The 15,191-nt window shown below is 41.7% G+C and overlaps 1 protein-coding gene across 1 annotated transcript in view; it reads right to left on the bottom strand.

Moving 5' to 3' along the window:
- Nucleotides 1-3,223: 3,223 nt before the first annotated feature.
- LOC135496048 (sushi, von Willebrand factor type A, EGF and pentraxin domain-containing protein 1-like) overlaps nt 3,224-15,191 on the bottom strand; it is a 31,642-nt gene continuing 19,674 nt past the window's right edge. Inside the window, exons 22-32 of the mRNA XM_064785157.1 lie at nt 14,256-14,477; nt 13,353-13,592; nt 12,318-12,506; nt 10,982-11,212; nt 9,583-9,819; nt 8,792-9,013; nt 8,026-8,277; nt 6,976-7,160; nt 5,996-6,047; nt 5,250-5,482; nt 3,224-4,999 (exon numbers count right to left, since the gene is read on the bottom strand). Coding sequence (XP_064641227.1) covers nt 5,259-5,482; nt 5,996-6,047; nt 6,976-7,160; nt 8,026-8,277; nt 8,792-9,013; nt 9,583-9,819; nt 10,982-11,212; nt 12,318-12,506; nt 13,353-13,592; nt 14,256-14,477 — 2,054 coding nt within the window. The 3' untranslated portion in view covers nt 3,224-4,999; nt 5,250-5,258. The remainder of the gene's footprint in view (nt 5,000-5,249; nt 5,483-5,995; nt 6,048-6,975; nt 7,161-8,025; nt 8,278-8,791; nt 9,014-9,582; nt 9,820-10,981; nt 11,213-12,317; nt 12,507-13,352; nt 13,593-14,255; nt 14,478-15,191) is intronic.

Genomic DNA, 15,191 nt, shown 5'->3' with positions numbered 1-15,191 from the left:
CGCTTATTTGATACAAGTGTTCAAGTGTATCCTTAGAACAGTAAGCACATCAGTAAACACTACGCATAAATTAACCATCCATCGCTTACCTAAGGCCGACGAATGGAGATTCGCAAGCGCGTCATCGATCTGTTTTGGCGTCATAAGGACCTTGCGCCAAGGACTTTCGTGTAATTCCCCATCTTGGTCAGCATCATCGTAGCCCAAGTGCCTGGGACGTCGTTTATCTTCTTTTTCAGTCGCCGATACATGAGTTCACCGCGTTCAAGCTAAAGACGTATGCTGGTGTTAACAGTGAAAGCATTCATGGTTGTTGCTTCCCAGTCTATTTTTTTTTAGAAATTTGAAATTTTTTTGCTTGCAACAAAATGGCCTGTTTGGGATGAACACTGTAGTCGTGCGTACACGCATTAAAATGTATTGAAATCTAGATCAGCAACACCGAATTTGTTGCACATATTTGTCGAAAAAGTGTACCATTAGATTTCGCGCTGGAGAGGAAAAGCTTCCTCCAGTCATCCGGACCTATTTTCTTAGGAAAAAAAGTCCCCAAGACCTCCTTTCCTAGGAATCTAACTCCCCCGGACCTTCTTTTCTAGGAATCCAAGTCCCAAGACCTGCTTTCCTAGGAATCCAAGTCCCCCAGACCAGCTTTCCTCGGAATCCAAGTCCCCAAGACCTGCTTTCCTCGGAATCCAAGTCCCCCAGACCAGCTTTCCTTGGAATCTAAGTCCTCAGATCTGCTTTCCTAGGAATCCAAGTCCAAACTTACCTTAAAATTGTTCTTTGCTGCTCGGCGGATGGACCGCTTCCTCGAAAGACTGCAACGAGCTGGATAGGCATGGTCCCGTAAATAGCGAAAAATAATGTGCGGGTCATGAGGTGTTCTTTCGGTTGACATCTCGGCAGGAATGAAGGCCAATACAAGTTTCCACTTGCGTTTTATAGGCCTAGGCTACACTGATCATCATGATTGAATGTTGAGTCACTCGAATGATTGTAATCGATTATGCAAGATGTAATGAAGAGAAATAAACAAAAAAAGAATAGACCGAGCGGGACTCGAACCAGCGGTTTCTGCTTACTAGGCAGGGACCATGACCACTACACTATGGGGGATTGGCTGGCAGACATCCCAAAACTTTAAATATTTGAACGCATGTTCTATTATATACCGTAGTACATGCGTATGTAATTTAAGTGGGTACGGACATTGGTTACGGGGACCTCAATTTCTGTCACTGTTGTAAAAGAAATCTAAGTCCCCCAGTAATCAAAGTCCTACCTTCCTTTTATATATATAGGAATCGTAGCCCAGGAAGGGAAGTCCGGTTAGGACAACCGTTCCCAAGGTCCGTAGGACCTTGGTTCCGGGCGGACTTGCATTTCTTTTACACCGGGTACCACTATGTTTACGATGCGAACAAGCCGTGTAAGTCATTATCAGCATTTTGTTCATTGAACATTTGCGGGTACAGCGTCACAGGGGGCAGCATTGAACGGTAAACAGGTTCACATCATATTCAGACAAAGGCTTGTAACGGCCATACAGGAAATGATTCGTATCAAAAACCGACGATCAAAACTATTCGCTTGCTGAGAGTATACATTACGCACATACATTACATTCACACATTTGAGCTTCCAAGCTTTGAGAAATAACATGTCATGTGCGAATTTGGCATGTAATTTTGGTGATTTACGTGAGTACATTTTCAACCCCGAAAAGTGTGAAGTGAAGTTATGCTTTTATTTAGTAAAAATCTGTAGGCATGTCCAACAAGACATGTGTCTCAGCTGCCTGGGTGGATGTGGGTCATCACTCACTGGTGACTGACACCATGTATCGAACTTGACGTACCGGGGTAAAACATAATGGTCGCTCCCCCATTTCGCTCGTTTCGTTTCGTTGCGCAAAGTCCAGTAAGCCGTACGTTTATGCACACTGATTACACACTATTTTTTCCATGGTGTGTGTTGCAAGTAAAATGTACTACGTAATTAGGCATCCAGCCTTTTTCGTTTTCGTTGTTTTTCGTGTAGATTCAGACTGAATGCTGCCCGCAAAGAATAGCCTGCGGAGTGAAATGCCCTGGAGCGACCCCAATTATGCATTCATCACAGAATTCGTGAAATGATTCAGCGATGTGAAATTACATATACATGTAATTATGACCCCATAATAGCCAGCCAATTATTTAAATGAGTGATAATATGAGTACATTGTAAACGCCGGAGACATAGGACTATTTTAGGCATTAGACTATCGCGAAATAGATTTTAGAATTAGATACTGCAGATAGTCACCCCAGCCGCTCATAAAGGTCATTGGCATTTTCAAGGGCAATATAATCCAGCCGTGAACTGTCACCTCCTATTCAACATTAGTAGTTTCCATCAACAAATTGCACAAAAAAAGGAAAGATACAAAATCAGACGGACTGATGATCTATCACGCTTTTCGATGTGGACACCGAATTGACCAGAGTTAGATCCTTTCAATGTGGAACGATGCACTAGAAAGGCACTTCCTGGAGCCATGGATCTACCCTGTGACGACTTTGTGTAGATTGTTCAGACTTCATGCTGATGGCGCTTGATTACCCCGCTACTGCGACGATAATGGAAATGACGTTGAGTCGAGCGGGTTGACGTGAACTCGGATCTCGGCGTGCAATCACGTGGCGGGAAGCGAGGTTTTTTTTACAGGTTGGTTCGTACCATTGTGTACATTGACAGCCATTCAGAGCTCAGTAAATTCGCCTGACGTCATCAAGTAAGAAACGCACGTGTTGTTAGTCAGTAAACAAGATCAGCGATGCACATTGACAAATGGTGCGAGTTCGAATCTCGGAAGGACCCAAAAAATTATGCACTTTTTGTTTTTATTGCTTTTTTTTATTTTACTTAATTATTTTATGATAATAAATTTCTCTTCGGAAATTTTGTATTTTTGCGCTGTCAATGTACACAATGGTACGAACCTACCTGTACAAAAAAAAATCTCTGGCGGGAAAGGTCTTTCGCGCCAGGACTTGTGCGTACTAAAAATAACGAATAATGCGTTTTTCTACTATATAAGAGCTGAAACAAAATTGAAAAAGCATCAAACACGATCAGGAAAATAGTTTACTGCTGAATCAAAAGAACAACAAGCATACTGCAATAAAAAGCCGTCCACTCCTTTAACTAATATCTAATGAATAAAGACAGAGTCAAACAGTAACTTTGCATTAAAACTTTATTTGCAAACAAGCACAACCAGCTGTCTTCCACACATCTGTCCTTAGTTTCATTATCATCGGAGCTAAATGAATTGCAAACAAACCAACAGGAAAATCCGGGCTGGTGTAACATCTGTCAATTTGCAATATTTCACTGGCAATCAGGTTTCCTTTGTCTCTCTCTTTACGGAATAAGTCGAGCATAACCGAACAGCAGCCCCTTCAGGTTTTTAACAGACTCAAAAGGGATGCATATTTGTGTTGTCCGATAAACCCTTAACGGTTTTTCAAAAGCTCAGAAAACATATTTTATGAGTGCAGGGTCTATTGTAGGGAAAACACTCACAGGTTATTTCCATTTTTCGCACTGTTAAATGTGGATCTACTCACCGATCAAAATAAATGGTTTGGGAGAACCGGAATTATCTCATGAATTCGCCATTGGTACCACTCAATCATGATCACATGCAACATAAAGCTATGCTTTTCTGAAACAGGCCCTTCTGCTTCTCGAGTGAGAATGTATCCGGATTCTGCCTGATTAATTAAGGTAATATTTTGGAGGATTCCAAGCAGACCACATAGATGTAACCACTATATGAATATCCTAAAAATAACACCTAAGTATAAGAATATATAAGCACACATTTTCACAATATGCTACAGGTACATGCCCTGGTCATTAAAGGGACACCATAAATGTTTCTCAAGTGATCAAAAGGTTCGATACTATCCAGCAGCTCATCAGCACCATTCACGCTCGTTACAAGGAATTCTTTTATCACTCCACGACAGATTAGGCCCCGTTACATGGATACCCCTTTACATGACATGGAGACCCTCGCGTTACATACAGAGCCTTTATGTTTACATGGAGACCCTTTACGTTTACATGGAGACCTCCTTGAAATAACATGGAGACCCCTTTACATTACATGGAGACCCCTTTACATTACATGGAGACCCCTTTACATTACATGGAGACCCCTTTACATTACATGGAGACCCCTTTACATTACATGGAGACCCCTTTACATTACATGGAGACCCCTTTACATTACATGGAGACCCCTTTACATTACATGGAGACCCCTTTACATTACATGGAGACCGTTTACATTACATGGAGACCCCTTTACATTACATGGAGACCCCCTTTACATTTAATGTACATAACAGGATCTCCATGTAATTCATGTAATACATGGAGACCTCTTTACATCACATGGATATCCCTTTACGTTACATGGATACCCCTTTACGTTAAAAAAAGTACATGGAAACCCATTTTATTTTTAAAATACGTTAAAGAGACCCCTTTACGTTACATGGAGACCTTCAATTTAAACCTCTGGCTACAGCGTCCATATTCCCCTAAGACAATATTGTCAGTCAAGAAAATTGTATTCTTACACCGCTAGTCTTCGACAGAAAACAATCGGTTTGGACACTCTTAAAACTGCCACAATCAAAACAAAATTGCATATACATGTATATGACGCAAATCATGAAGAAAGGGTATGATGTAAAAGCAAAGGAAGTCACGGTGTTATTATAGTCCTACTAACATGTAGTGTTCACGGATTGCTTTTGGGATTCTCACAAATTAACTTAAAATTAAGATCGTGCAACAGAATGGTTCCCAATTCGAGTTACACCTGATCTTATGCTAGGGTTTGTCCCAGTACCATATTTTGACATTTTGTGCATCATAGTCCATTTTCGGTTTCGGTCGTGATCAGGGTCTAACGTAATTGATAGTCCGAGGCAACACTCTGAAATGGCATGAGAACAAAAACTATACATGTAATTGACATTGGAGCAATCCCATGTGGCCTAAAATAGTGACATCTCTCGCTTGGCCATATTATATACTGGGTGTGACGTCATCGTTCCCATATGAGGACGACGCAAACCGATATTTTTGTTTATTGTAATGTTAATTAATAACTTGTATGATCGTATCAACTTGAAACTACGAAAATTGTCAGTTAAGGTGATAGGTCCAGTTTCATCTCGACTTACCGCGACAGTTTACTCAGTGAACACTTGTACCTCACAAAGCGTCAACAATGCATTGTTGTACTTCAACGTCACGGTAACATAACGACCATCCATGGGGTTGTGACAGACATGCGCGGTTGTTGCGCCTCTAACATGTGAGCCAACGTCCTTGCAACTGGATCCAATCGATGGTCTATACAGGAAATTGGGCCTTGTCTTCTCCACTGCGATACGATAATTCCGCAGACGTGTCCCTGAAAAATATAGAAAACTGTGGGGCGGGATGGACAGACTCGGAGTAAGTCGCCCCCCCCCCCCATTCCACTTAATATCATGAAAAGAGAAATTCATTTTAAAGACATCCGTGCTTTCTGATTGTGGTAAAGAGTAGGATTTACATGACATTCTACTCATACACTGCAAGCATCTTGATTTGGAAACGAATTCTATTCAGAAGACGTAGCTCTGTAATCATCAGAGTCAACGCGCGAACGGCCCGAAATTGCATCTCAGAGCTTCTAGATTTAAAACATTTCATGGGGTAAGCAAAGTACTGCGTCGAGAAAGTCCCAAGAAATATTCTCCTTCATCTGCAAATAAAATGTTATACATGTAGATTCAGTTTGAAATCAGCCTCACTATGTTGGCACAATGCTCTTCACCCCGGTCGTCGGCCATTTACATTTATTTTGGTCACTCCTCATCAGCATGCAGAAATTGGTGATCTCTTCAGAGAACAGGTGTTAGTGCGGTTCTATCATACTTACAGCAACAATCGTATCGGTTGGTGATTATCACTCGCTTCACTGACATCTCTGTCTGTAATTTGTATCAAAAACATAATATAATCAGTCTCAGAGTGATAACTCAATCAATCGATTAATACGGGACGACGAAAATAGACAATAGATTCACCATAGGAAATTGACTAATAGACTCGCATTATTTTGAAAAATTAGATTACGTAATTAAATTTTTTATTTGGGATGGTCCGTAACGTTAAAAAATCAACATACTCCAGACTCACTCTCACACCGTTTTGGAATATGCAAGCCTCGCCCCAGTAGATATATGCCTTTTGTCGTTCGATGCCATTCAACATTGTTCAATCGTGACAGCCAATAGGGGGTGACACCAAGTTGTCTAACATTTCTGATGGTCATGACATCACCTCCTATATACCCTTGTCGTTTTTTTGTGTCGATTTCACAGAATGACAGGCTGATAGGCCCGGGAGCCAATCATGTATGAAGGGGCCGTGGCCTGTTCAATATGCCCAGAGATAATGAACCGGTGTTATATCGGTGTGTGTAGAGTATATACACTGTACTCTAAAACCTTGAATACAAGGAATGAGGCTCCGCCCCCAATCATTACAATGGAGGAGGGATTCTAAAACCTCAATATCAATTCTAAAGAAATGACACAATGGGTCACTTTTATTAGAAGAAATGGGCCTACTATAACCATGTATTCGAGGTTTTAGAGTACAAACTGATGATGTTATGAACTTTTAAAGGTCTAAGATTTTACTGCTAGTAATAGTAAGTACGTCCGTTTTAAACGGACTGGCAGTAAATTGTTTATGTCTAAAAAACTGATGAGAACACTATACATGTTTAGATGTACATGCAATCAATACACATATCTATTGGTAAACAGAGCGCTGTGATACCGTTTTGGTCAAGGTTGCTAACATGAGTAAATTCCTTTTCAAAATGTTTCTGAAACTATTTGGTATCCTTACACCCAGGTCGACGGCCCACCACGGCCATATCCTGTTGCGGTAGGAGGTGGACTGTGCCGTATGCGTACAACTGCCACTCCAGTAACTGGCGGACAGCCGGCCATCGACTCCACGGGAGGCAGACCCGCCCCAGCCAGTGGTCTTCTGGAATGCGGGGCGTCTCAAGGCAACGTTCACTGGTCCTCCTGAAAGGCGATGACAGGCCTATTGCTAGAGTGTGCCCGATTGCTTGCCTCTACTCGGAGAGGTGGGGGATACTCAAAGGTGAGGTTGCACAGGGTGGGCTCATGACAAAAAACGTTGTTTCGGGGCAGTTGAACGTCGGAAACGCCAACATCAACGCCGGCCTATACCATTTGTTCGACCTCCCGATGATTATGTCGAACAATGGGATAGGCGTTCGCGTTGACTTTTCGGGGGGAGGGGCGGTTGCGAAAACTCGGCCTAATATCTATACATGAGCTACATGTACACGTATATAACAACGTTATGTTCGCGTGCGTTGACAAAACGGACAATGAAATGTTTGCAAACTTGTACATGTTGGCTTAAAGGGAACTGAAACCGCCAAGCCAGTTCGTATGACCTCGTTTTCATTTCCCGCATATCGGGTGATCAGAACGAGGCATGAATGAAACATGGCGCCTAGCTGTCAATCATTGAGTGACGTCACTACTATTGAATTTACTACGAAAACTCATGAATGAAAGATCGCATGACTCACGTGATTCTTACATGATTCTCAATAATAACAAATTGAACTGCGCATGCTCGGGCACTGGGGGCGGAGCTACAAATCTGAACTCGAATAGGAAGTTGGAAGCTTGACTTTCTCGGGCGGTGAAAGTCGAAAAGTTGAATAAATCGCTCGGCGGTTCCAGTTCCCTTTAAGTGCAAGAATAAGCATAATGCAAAGATAATTATGTCTACGCTTGGCCCCAGCTTGTTTCAAAGTTCTACTTTCGCGGGTAAATGCCGCTTTGAGGAGTCTAGAGACCTGATGCAGGATTCGCATCACTTTTGTGCGCGAAATCGCAAACGATGACTTACGTTTTCCAACGCACGTGGCGAGCTTGGTGTAACGGTGATACGCGTTGTTCCCGACATTTTTCAAGTTATTCTTATCTGAACACTCGGCTCCCTTGAGCTCACACTTTGTGCTTGTTGCCGCGTTGTATTGGATTGTTGTACATTTGATGTTATTTACACAGGCTCGCTTGCAATTTTCCAAGTCCCCCTTGGACACACTGATGGTGTGGAGTGTCTTCGCTGTGCATTCGGCATGGTCAACATCGAACATGGCTGAAGATAGAACCATAAATCAAATAACATGTAAGAGAGTAGCACTCCCTACGGTAGCTGGGAAAGGGCGTGGTGATTTTTTTCCCAATGTCGACGTTAATTTTTTACCTCAGGCGCCTGAGATAGTATACAGGCGACAGATATAGTATAAGTCAGGCGCCTGAAATAAAAAATAAACGTCGTCATTGAAAAAAACCCATCACCATTGTCCTTTCCAAGCCACCGAACAGATGTTTGGCAAGCATGAGGTACTTTTTACAAAATATTTAGTCATGTCCAAGAAATTAACAAATAGATCTCGGTTTCCTTTTTTTAATGCACTGTATAGTAACCGAGTTTAGAAGTCCTGCAAGCAGAGAGACAAATTTGAAGTAGTACAAGCGATCTTAGCAGGCTGCTTGGTATAAATACTGAAAATAAGACACACCTCCATAATGATGATAGTATTAATTGAGTTAAGATGGGTGACAAGCATACTTACATTAGAGGCAAATTTGAAGTAGAAGCGACTTACGTTGCTTGGTATACTGAAAATAGGATTTATGTCCGTTGTATTTGAGTTCAGATGGCCGACAAGCATACGTCTTTAGCCAGCAGTATCTGCCGCGTTGCTGGAAGGAGAGGCATTCTGATCGCTCGTTGCAGGCCTTTTCACAATCCACGTAGTAGCCGTAGAGGAATTTGAGATCCCTGCCATAGCAGTCTCCATGGTCTAATTTATAATTGCATCCTCTTCCTTAAAGGGAAACATACAACATCAGGATGTGTTTCTTATATATTCACATTGACCTTAAATACCCCTTTTAGGTTTTTTAATCTGCACCACGATCGGTAGAAGTTGGAACAAAATGTCCAGATTTTATCCACTTACGCATGCGCATACGAGCCTCGGCAATGGCACTCTCCGGCAGGCCCAATGAGAGGAATAGCTACATTTGCTGCGGAGCAAAAGTATGTTAATCTAAGCAACCGTTACCAATGGTGAAGCTAGGAGATTGCTGCAATGGTACTCATTTGTGCACATGCGTAACCGGATGCAAAGCCTTAATTTTTTTCTTCCAAATTCAGTCGCTCGTGGCGCTGACTCCAGTCCTCAAAGAAGAACAGGACGAGGTGAAAATATACTTTATACATGATTTCTGATGTCACAAGGCAAATGTTTCTTTTATTCAATCAGACAGTCGTCACAAAATCCACTTTTCTCTTAATACAATTTTGTTCAACCAAGTTACAATTGAATTTGTGAAAATAAAAACGCACATTTTAGAACGATGACAAATTCATAACAATTCAATCCATGCTTACCAGGTAGAGCTCCAACGCACGTCTGTTTCGAATACTGGTTGTAGTTTTTGTTATTACGGTTTTTCATTCCACTGAATGCGCAGTTGTTGCGCTTGATCGAGCATCCATTGCCGCTTTTCCACTGAATGGATTTACATTCCTTAGTATTCATGCAGAGCTTTTTACAATCCAGCAGAGAAACTGTGGCCTTTTTTATGTCGGATCCGTAACAGTCGGCAGGTTCATAATTCCACGTAACTGGAAGATAGATATTAGCAATACATCACATGCAACCGTCTATTTTTCGGTGTTACGAATTTTTGCTATCCCGCGAAGTACGTCACAACGATGGCGCCCTCTGTCTCCAAATCGAATACTATTGCTCAGACATATATCATAGTAAGGTCAGACTTTTGCGTTTTTCCCTCAACGGCACATCGCATTTAATCGCATGCGCATATTCATACGCAACGCACGATCATTAGACGCCCTTGGCAGTCCATTGCGTCGACCTTGGATCGATCTCCTTATGAGGGTGAGGGACGAGGGCGGTCCACTGCGTCCGGAGTGTAACGACCATCGGCATCCCGAAAGTTTTGTGAATCGCAAAAATACATGTAACAAAGGTGCGAAAATTTTGCTGTTAACAGCGAAATGAATAAAAGAGAGAAGACAGTGCAAGTATATAGCATCCCGCGAAGTTACTATTTATAGCTCACAAGGTCATTTGCATAAGATATTGATGACGTTTTAGTCACGTGACAGTCGGACATCGACACTTATTTCTACGCATTTGAGCTTATTTCAAAGTCAATTATCTTTGACCCTGCATTGTTTTTAGCATGAATGATACCATAGAGTCAGAGAGAGAAATATTCAGAACAATTATGTAGTATTTCCAACACTCGGACATGTGCCAGATTGAATCTAACTGCCCTAGTTAGAAAGCCTGAATCCATCTACGAAACCGCATGTTTGTCCGACATTGCCTGTAATTCAGCGATGGGGAAATAGAGGGCAGCAGCTGCAGTGATGTCATCTTCGCGGAATGCTATTGAGAAGATTTAGGCAGGGAGGAGGGGTTTGGCCACTGCATTTGTTTACGCGTCTAGGGCGGGTGTGGGTGTGACCCATCCATGAGGGCAAAGCATCCCACAATCCCGAGGTTCATGAGTAAATGATTAAATAGGCATCACGGCTTCCTCACTGAGGTTGTACTGCATGATGACCTGTGTCATCTTGACCCTCAATGTATTGACATTGCTCAGCTTCCAGCGGAGGCTACGGTCGGAGGCATACCGTTGGAAGTTAGGCATGCGGTGTGTGTGGGTGGCTATATACCTGGTTGGTCGGATGAAGGGCCAAATATGTGCCTGGTCACTGATGTTTGGAGTCACCCTCCCGGTCACTCAATACTTACTTTGCTTCGTGTACGTCCAAGAGCCCTTAACAGCTTGGATTTGATTTGATGGGCACACTTGATTATTCAACTGGCAGTTTGAAGTTGTCGTTGATGTTTTGTGGATCACGCTCAGACAGTTGGTGTCCTTGTTACAGGCGTCTGTGCACAGTCGCAGTGTCTTGGTTGATATGGTTTTGTAAACTCGAGTATTGCATCGGCCAGAAACAGCCCGGTATAAGCACCCAGTTGCTGAAAGCAATATGTATATCCATTGTATAGGCAGGCGGCGATTGTCGGTTACGCCCCAAACATCGTTTTTTTTCTGACTCCATGTATTACGCTGCGTTTGTTAACAATAATATCTTACCAGTAGTTTGTCGTGATTACAATCCAAAGATTAACTTGAAGTTACAAGATGGCAAAAAGAGGTAGGACCAAGAAAAGAGAAACATAGCTGGGGGTAGAGAGAGAGAGGGGGAGAGCCGACAAAACAAACCATTAGGCCTTTGTGTTGCCACACGGTTAACTTCTGCCTCCCGTACATAATCGGCAAGATATGAGCTTTGACTTTGTTTGAGCAATTTAAAAGGCAGGATAATTTATACATATTTGGATGTGTTGCATATAGAAGGGTTTGAAGGCCAATATTCCAGGTATTTTGCCATGTCCTGTTGTAAGACAATATCAGAAGTGCCCCAAACAATTTATACAACACAGAAAGCCCAATGCAATTTGCCCTAAAGATATAACCATTTATGTGTTTGGCAGCTGGATTAGAGCCAGGTGGCGGGTTCACCAAAAGCTGTGATGTAGATCAGGCTATTGCCCTATTTGGGGGATGAATATCCTTTAATTATATCAAAATTGATGCACAAAGTTTTTCATTGTTATTTCATTCCAAAAAATATTTCAATTAGATTTTGTTTTTTCTTTGGAAAACCGGTTATATTTCTTTAAGGGAACAATATAGACAGCAGCTGGGCAGGCAAGATAAAGTTACACGAAGTCGCCAATAGGGGTCTCTCACATCTCACAGCACGTCGAAATGATTCACGCTTGTACGAGGAATACATTTAGTGCTGAATCTGACATGACCCGGGGCCCTTACTGTGTATATTAGTCACCTAAAGATGGCCAAATTAGCCTCTCAGCCCCTGCCTATAGTCCCCCTTTCAGAAGCCAAATCTCGTTGACGCAGTACAACGTAATGTACATATCGTACATCGTAATGACTCTTCTTCTTCTTCCTCTTTTCAATCTTCAGCCTTCTGAACAAGTTCATTTTGATACTTGTCTTTTTCCACTTTATCATCTTCTTTCAAGCGTTTTAGTCAGGATTATTGTGACAACTTACCTTTGCACGTCATATCCGCCTTCTTCCAGAGCCCTGAGTCTAAACAAACAGCCTGTAACGAAGTTCCTTCCAGCCGATATCCGAATTTGCAAGCGTAGGTTACTTTAAAGCCAGGCTTGATTGTTCCGCTGGGCCTGGTGAAGGCAGCGTTTTTGATAGGTGGGATGGTGTTGGGGTTGCAGTTAATTGCTGCAAGTAGAAAGTTCACACAATTTTGCTGAAAGGTATATGTACCTTATCCTCATCATCAAGTAGCATTCGGGGAATATTCCTTTGAGGATTTTGAATCGGCAGAAATTCGAACAAAATCAGATTGATTTTTGCGCCCGGTTAGAGACAAGACCACGATTGATTTTTAAGCATTTTAGCAGTTAAATTGTCAGTGTTTGACCGCGTCGCATCAAATACTGCGTGGGGTTGTGAATCTGAAATGTTGATATGGTATTCCGGAGAGTCGGGCAGGTAAATGGTGAAAAGCAAACCGGAAATTTTTGGATAATCGACAAATTGGATTGACGTTGATATTTCCACTCTTCAGCCAACTGGCAGAAAAATCTCAAAACACGCCCCCTATTGCCAAAGTAGCAAAATTCAAAATCAATTTTTTATCAAATAATTTCTTTATATCTGTAGACTTGCCAAACCAAATATCTCTTCAATACATCTCCAATTATGCACTTGACAGTTAAAAACATACTCGCGTCTAATTGATAGGTCTGGAACCTCCAACCTATGAATATTCAATGGTGGTCTTGTCTCTGCTAAAGGGGTAAGCCGTTCGTGATTAACAGTGGTCAAGGAAAATATGGAAATGCAGTTATACACAATGCCCTAGTGCAGTTATTGTGCATACGAATTTGCTGAGACTTATTATTAGTACATGTACAAGTATATCTGTCTACCCAACGGTCTTGGTGAGATTTATATCAAGTACGTATTTAACCCAATTGGAAATTTTCAAATATTCCACTTCAAATATCAAATTTTTAGCGAATGGCGCAGGGGAGGAGTTCAAATAAATGAATGAATGCTTACCTTTACATACTGGTAGTGGCACATGAAAGTTGTAACTCTTTTCGCCGACGTATTTCACTGTGCCTTGTGTCTTGCAGTCAGAGGTTTTCAGGGTGCACAAACCCTTGTGGTGCTGATATGATAAACACTTCGGACTTCCGGTGTAACTAGCGCATGCTCTCCCGCAGTCCGTAACAGAACGTCTGCCTATTTTTTTATATGCAACATTCGTACAATCAGAGTGATCGTGGTAGGAGGGAGCTGAAGAAGAACAAAAATACGGATTGTAGTCGTGGACGATGGAGCTACATTATTTATTTTTGGAATATAGAGTGTGAACAAATTCTACTGATTATGCAGGACAGTTACTAGTGGAATAGCAAAATAAACAAAGAATAGGTACAACCATTGAGACCAAACAGAGTACATGTAATTCTGGCTAAATGAAGGAATTAAGACATGACATCTTAACGCGTTTTCAGCTCTTTAAAGCTTTTTCAAAGAATGTGCTTGTAGGTAGACAAGACGCGGTAAAGTAAAAACAATGGTGTGGAATAAACAATAGACAATGCGCATATCATCAGTCCACGACCACGGACTTATAGAGGCCAATTGTTGAGATGTATAGAGGTCCGCAATAATGATAATCATAAAAAAGCGGGGTTTATTTTTGGTCAACCGATATAGTCAAAATGATCTCTCTATCCATTCGAGATGAATCAAAACATATCTGTCGAAATAAAATGACAGATGAATTCTTTTTGTAAGTTATCAGGCTACTTGTACTTAGTAAATGACGTTTGCCCCATTGCCCCTTATCCGTACGCCTGGGCCCAAAATTACTTTTCTGGGTGTGTGCACTGAGCCACAATCATCATAAAAACACATGTTCATGCTGTGTCAAGTTATCGCTTGACGACTTACTTATTTTTGTGTATTGCCAGTAGTATTTGCTTCCTCTAGCACGGAATTCTGCATAGCTACATGCCTTTTTCTTCAACCAGCAGTAGGAATACCGCTGCTGAAAAGAGAGGCAATCACTACGCTTGCTGCATTCTTCTGCGCACTTTGCGTATTTCGCGTACAAGAACCTGATGGTATGTAGATAGCAATCTCCGTGCTCCGCGGCATACCCACACTCTTGCCCTGGTTTGTAAAAGATTAGTAGATTAGAATGGCTTACTGGAAAAAAACGGTATGGTTCCGCCTTGATTTCAGCGGAACTGATAAGTGGGGATCATTCATTAATCTTTTATCCAGTGTCCAGTGTGCCGGTGTGACAGCGGATATAGTCCCCCTGGAGTCATAGTCCGGTAGCATTGTATTTGACCAATTAAGCAGCATGATCTATTGTACCGCTAACCCTAACCAAAACATTTAGCAATGCGGGCTATTGTTACACGGACTATCAGCCCTAGGACTACTATCCCTTGCACACCTGGTTTCGGCCTGGTTGAAACCTAAGGTTGAAAAAAGCTACCATTGATAAATGTTAGCAGTTTCGAGTTCCCCTCGGGTAGTTGATTACTGTAGAACGAAAAAAATTCGCGGTATAAAATTTTCGCGAAAATCCGAAAGATGGATATATTCGCGACAGAATATTTTCGCGAATCAAAATATTTTTCTAATGAAATTAAAATTGTCTTCCTTTACATAGAGCTCTTAGTGAATAGGCGCTTCAGTTTGGACGGCTACATTAGAATACTCAATTCAATTCAATTTTTCAATTCAATTTATTCTCCACTTCAATTTATTCTCCACTTTTAAAAAAAGTACAGAGAAGAAAAACCTAACAGTAATTATACATGTAATTATACATGATGGCTGACGTACAGGGTCAAGGGTGGACACAAGGTAAAT

This window comes from Lineus longissimus, chromosome 11 (genome assembly GCF_910592395.1).
Source record: "Lineus longissimus chromosome 11, tnLinLong1.2, whole genome shotgun sequence".
In the NCBI taxonomy this organism is placed as follows: domain Eukaryota; kingdom Metazoa; phylum Nemertea; class Pilidiophora; order Heteronemertea; family Lineidae; genus Lineus; species Lineus longissimus.
This window is presented reverse-complemented; position numbering and strand designations above follow the sequence as displayed.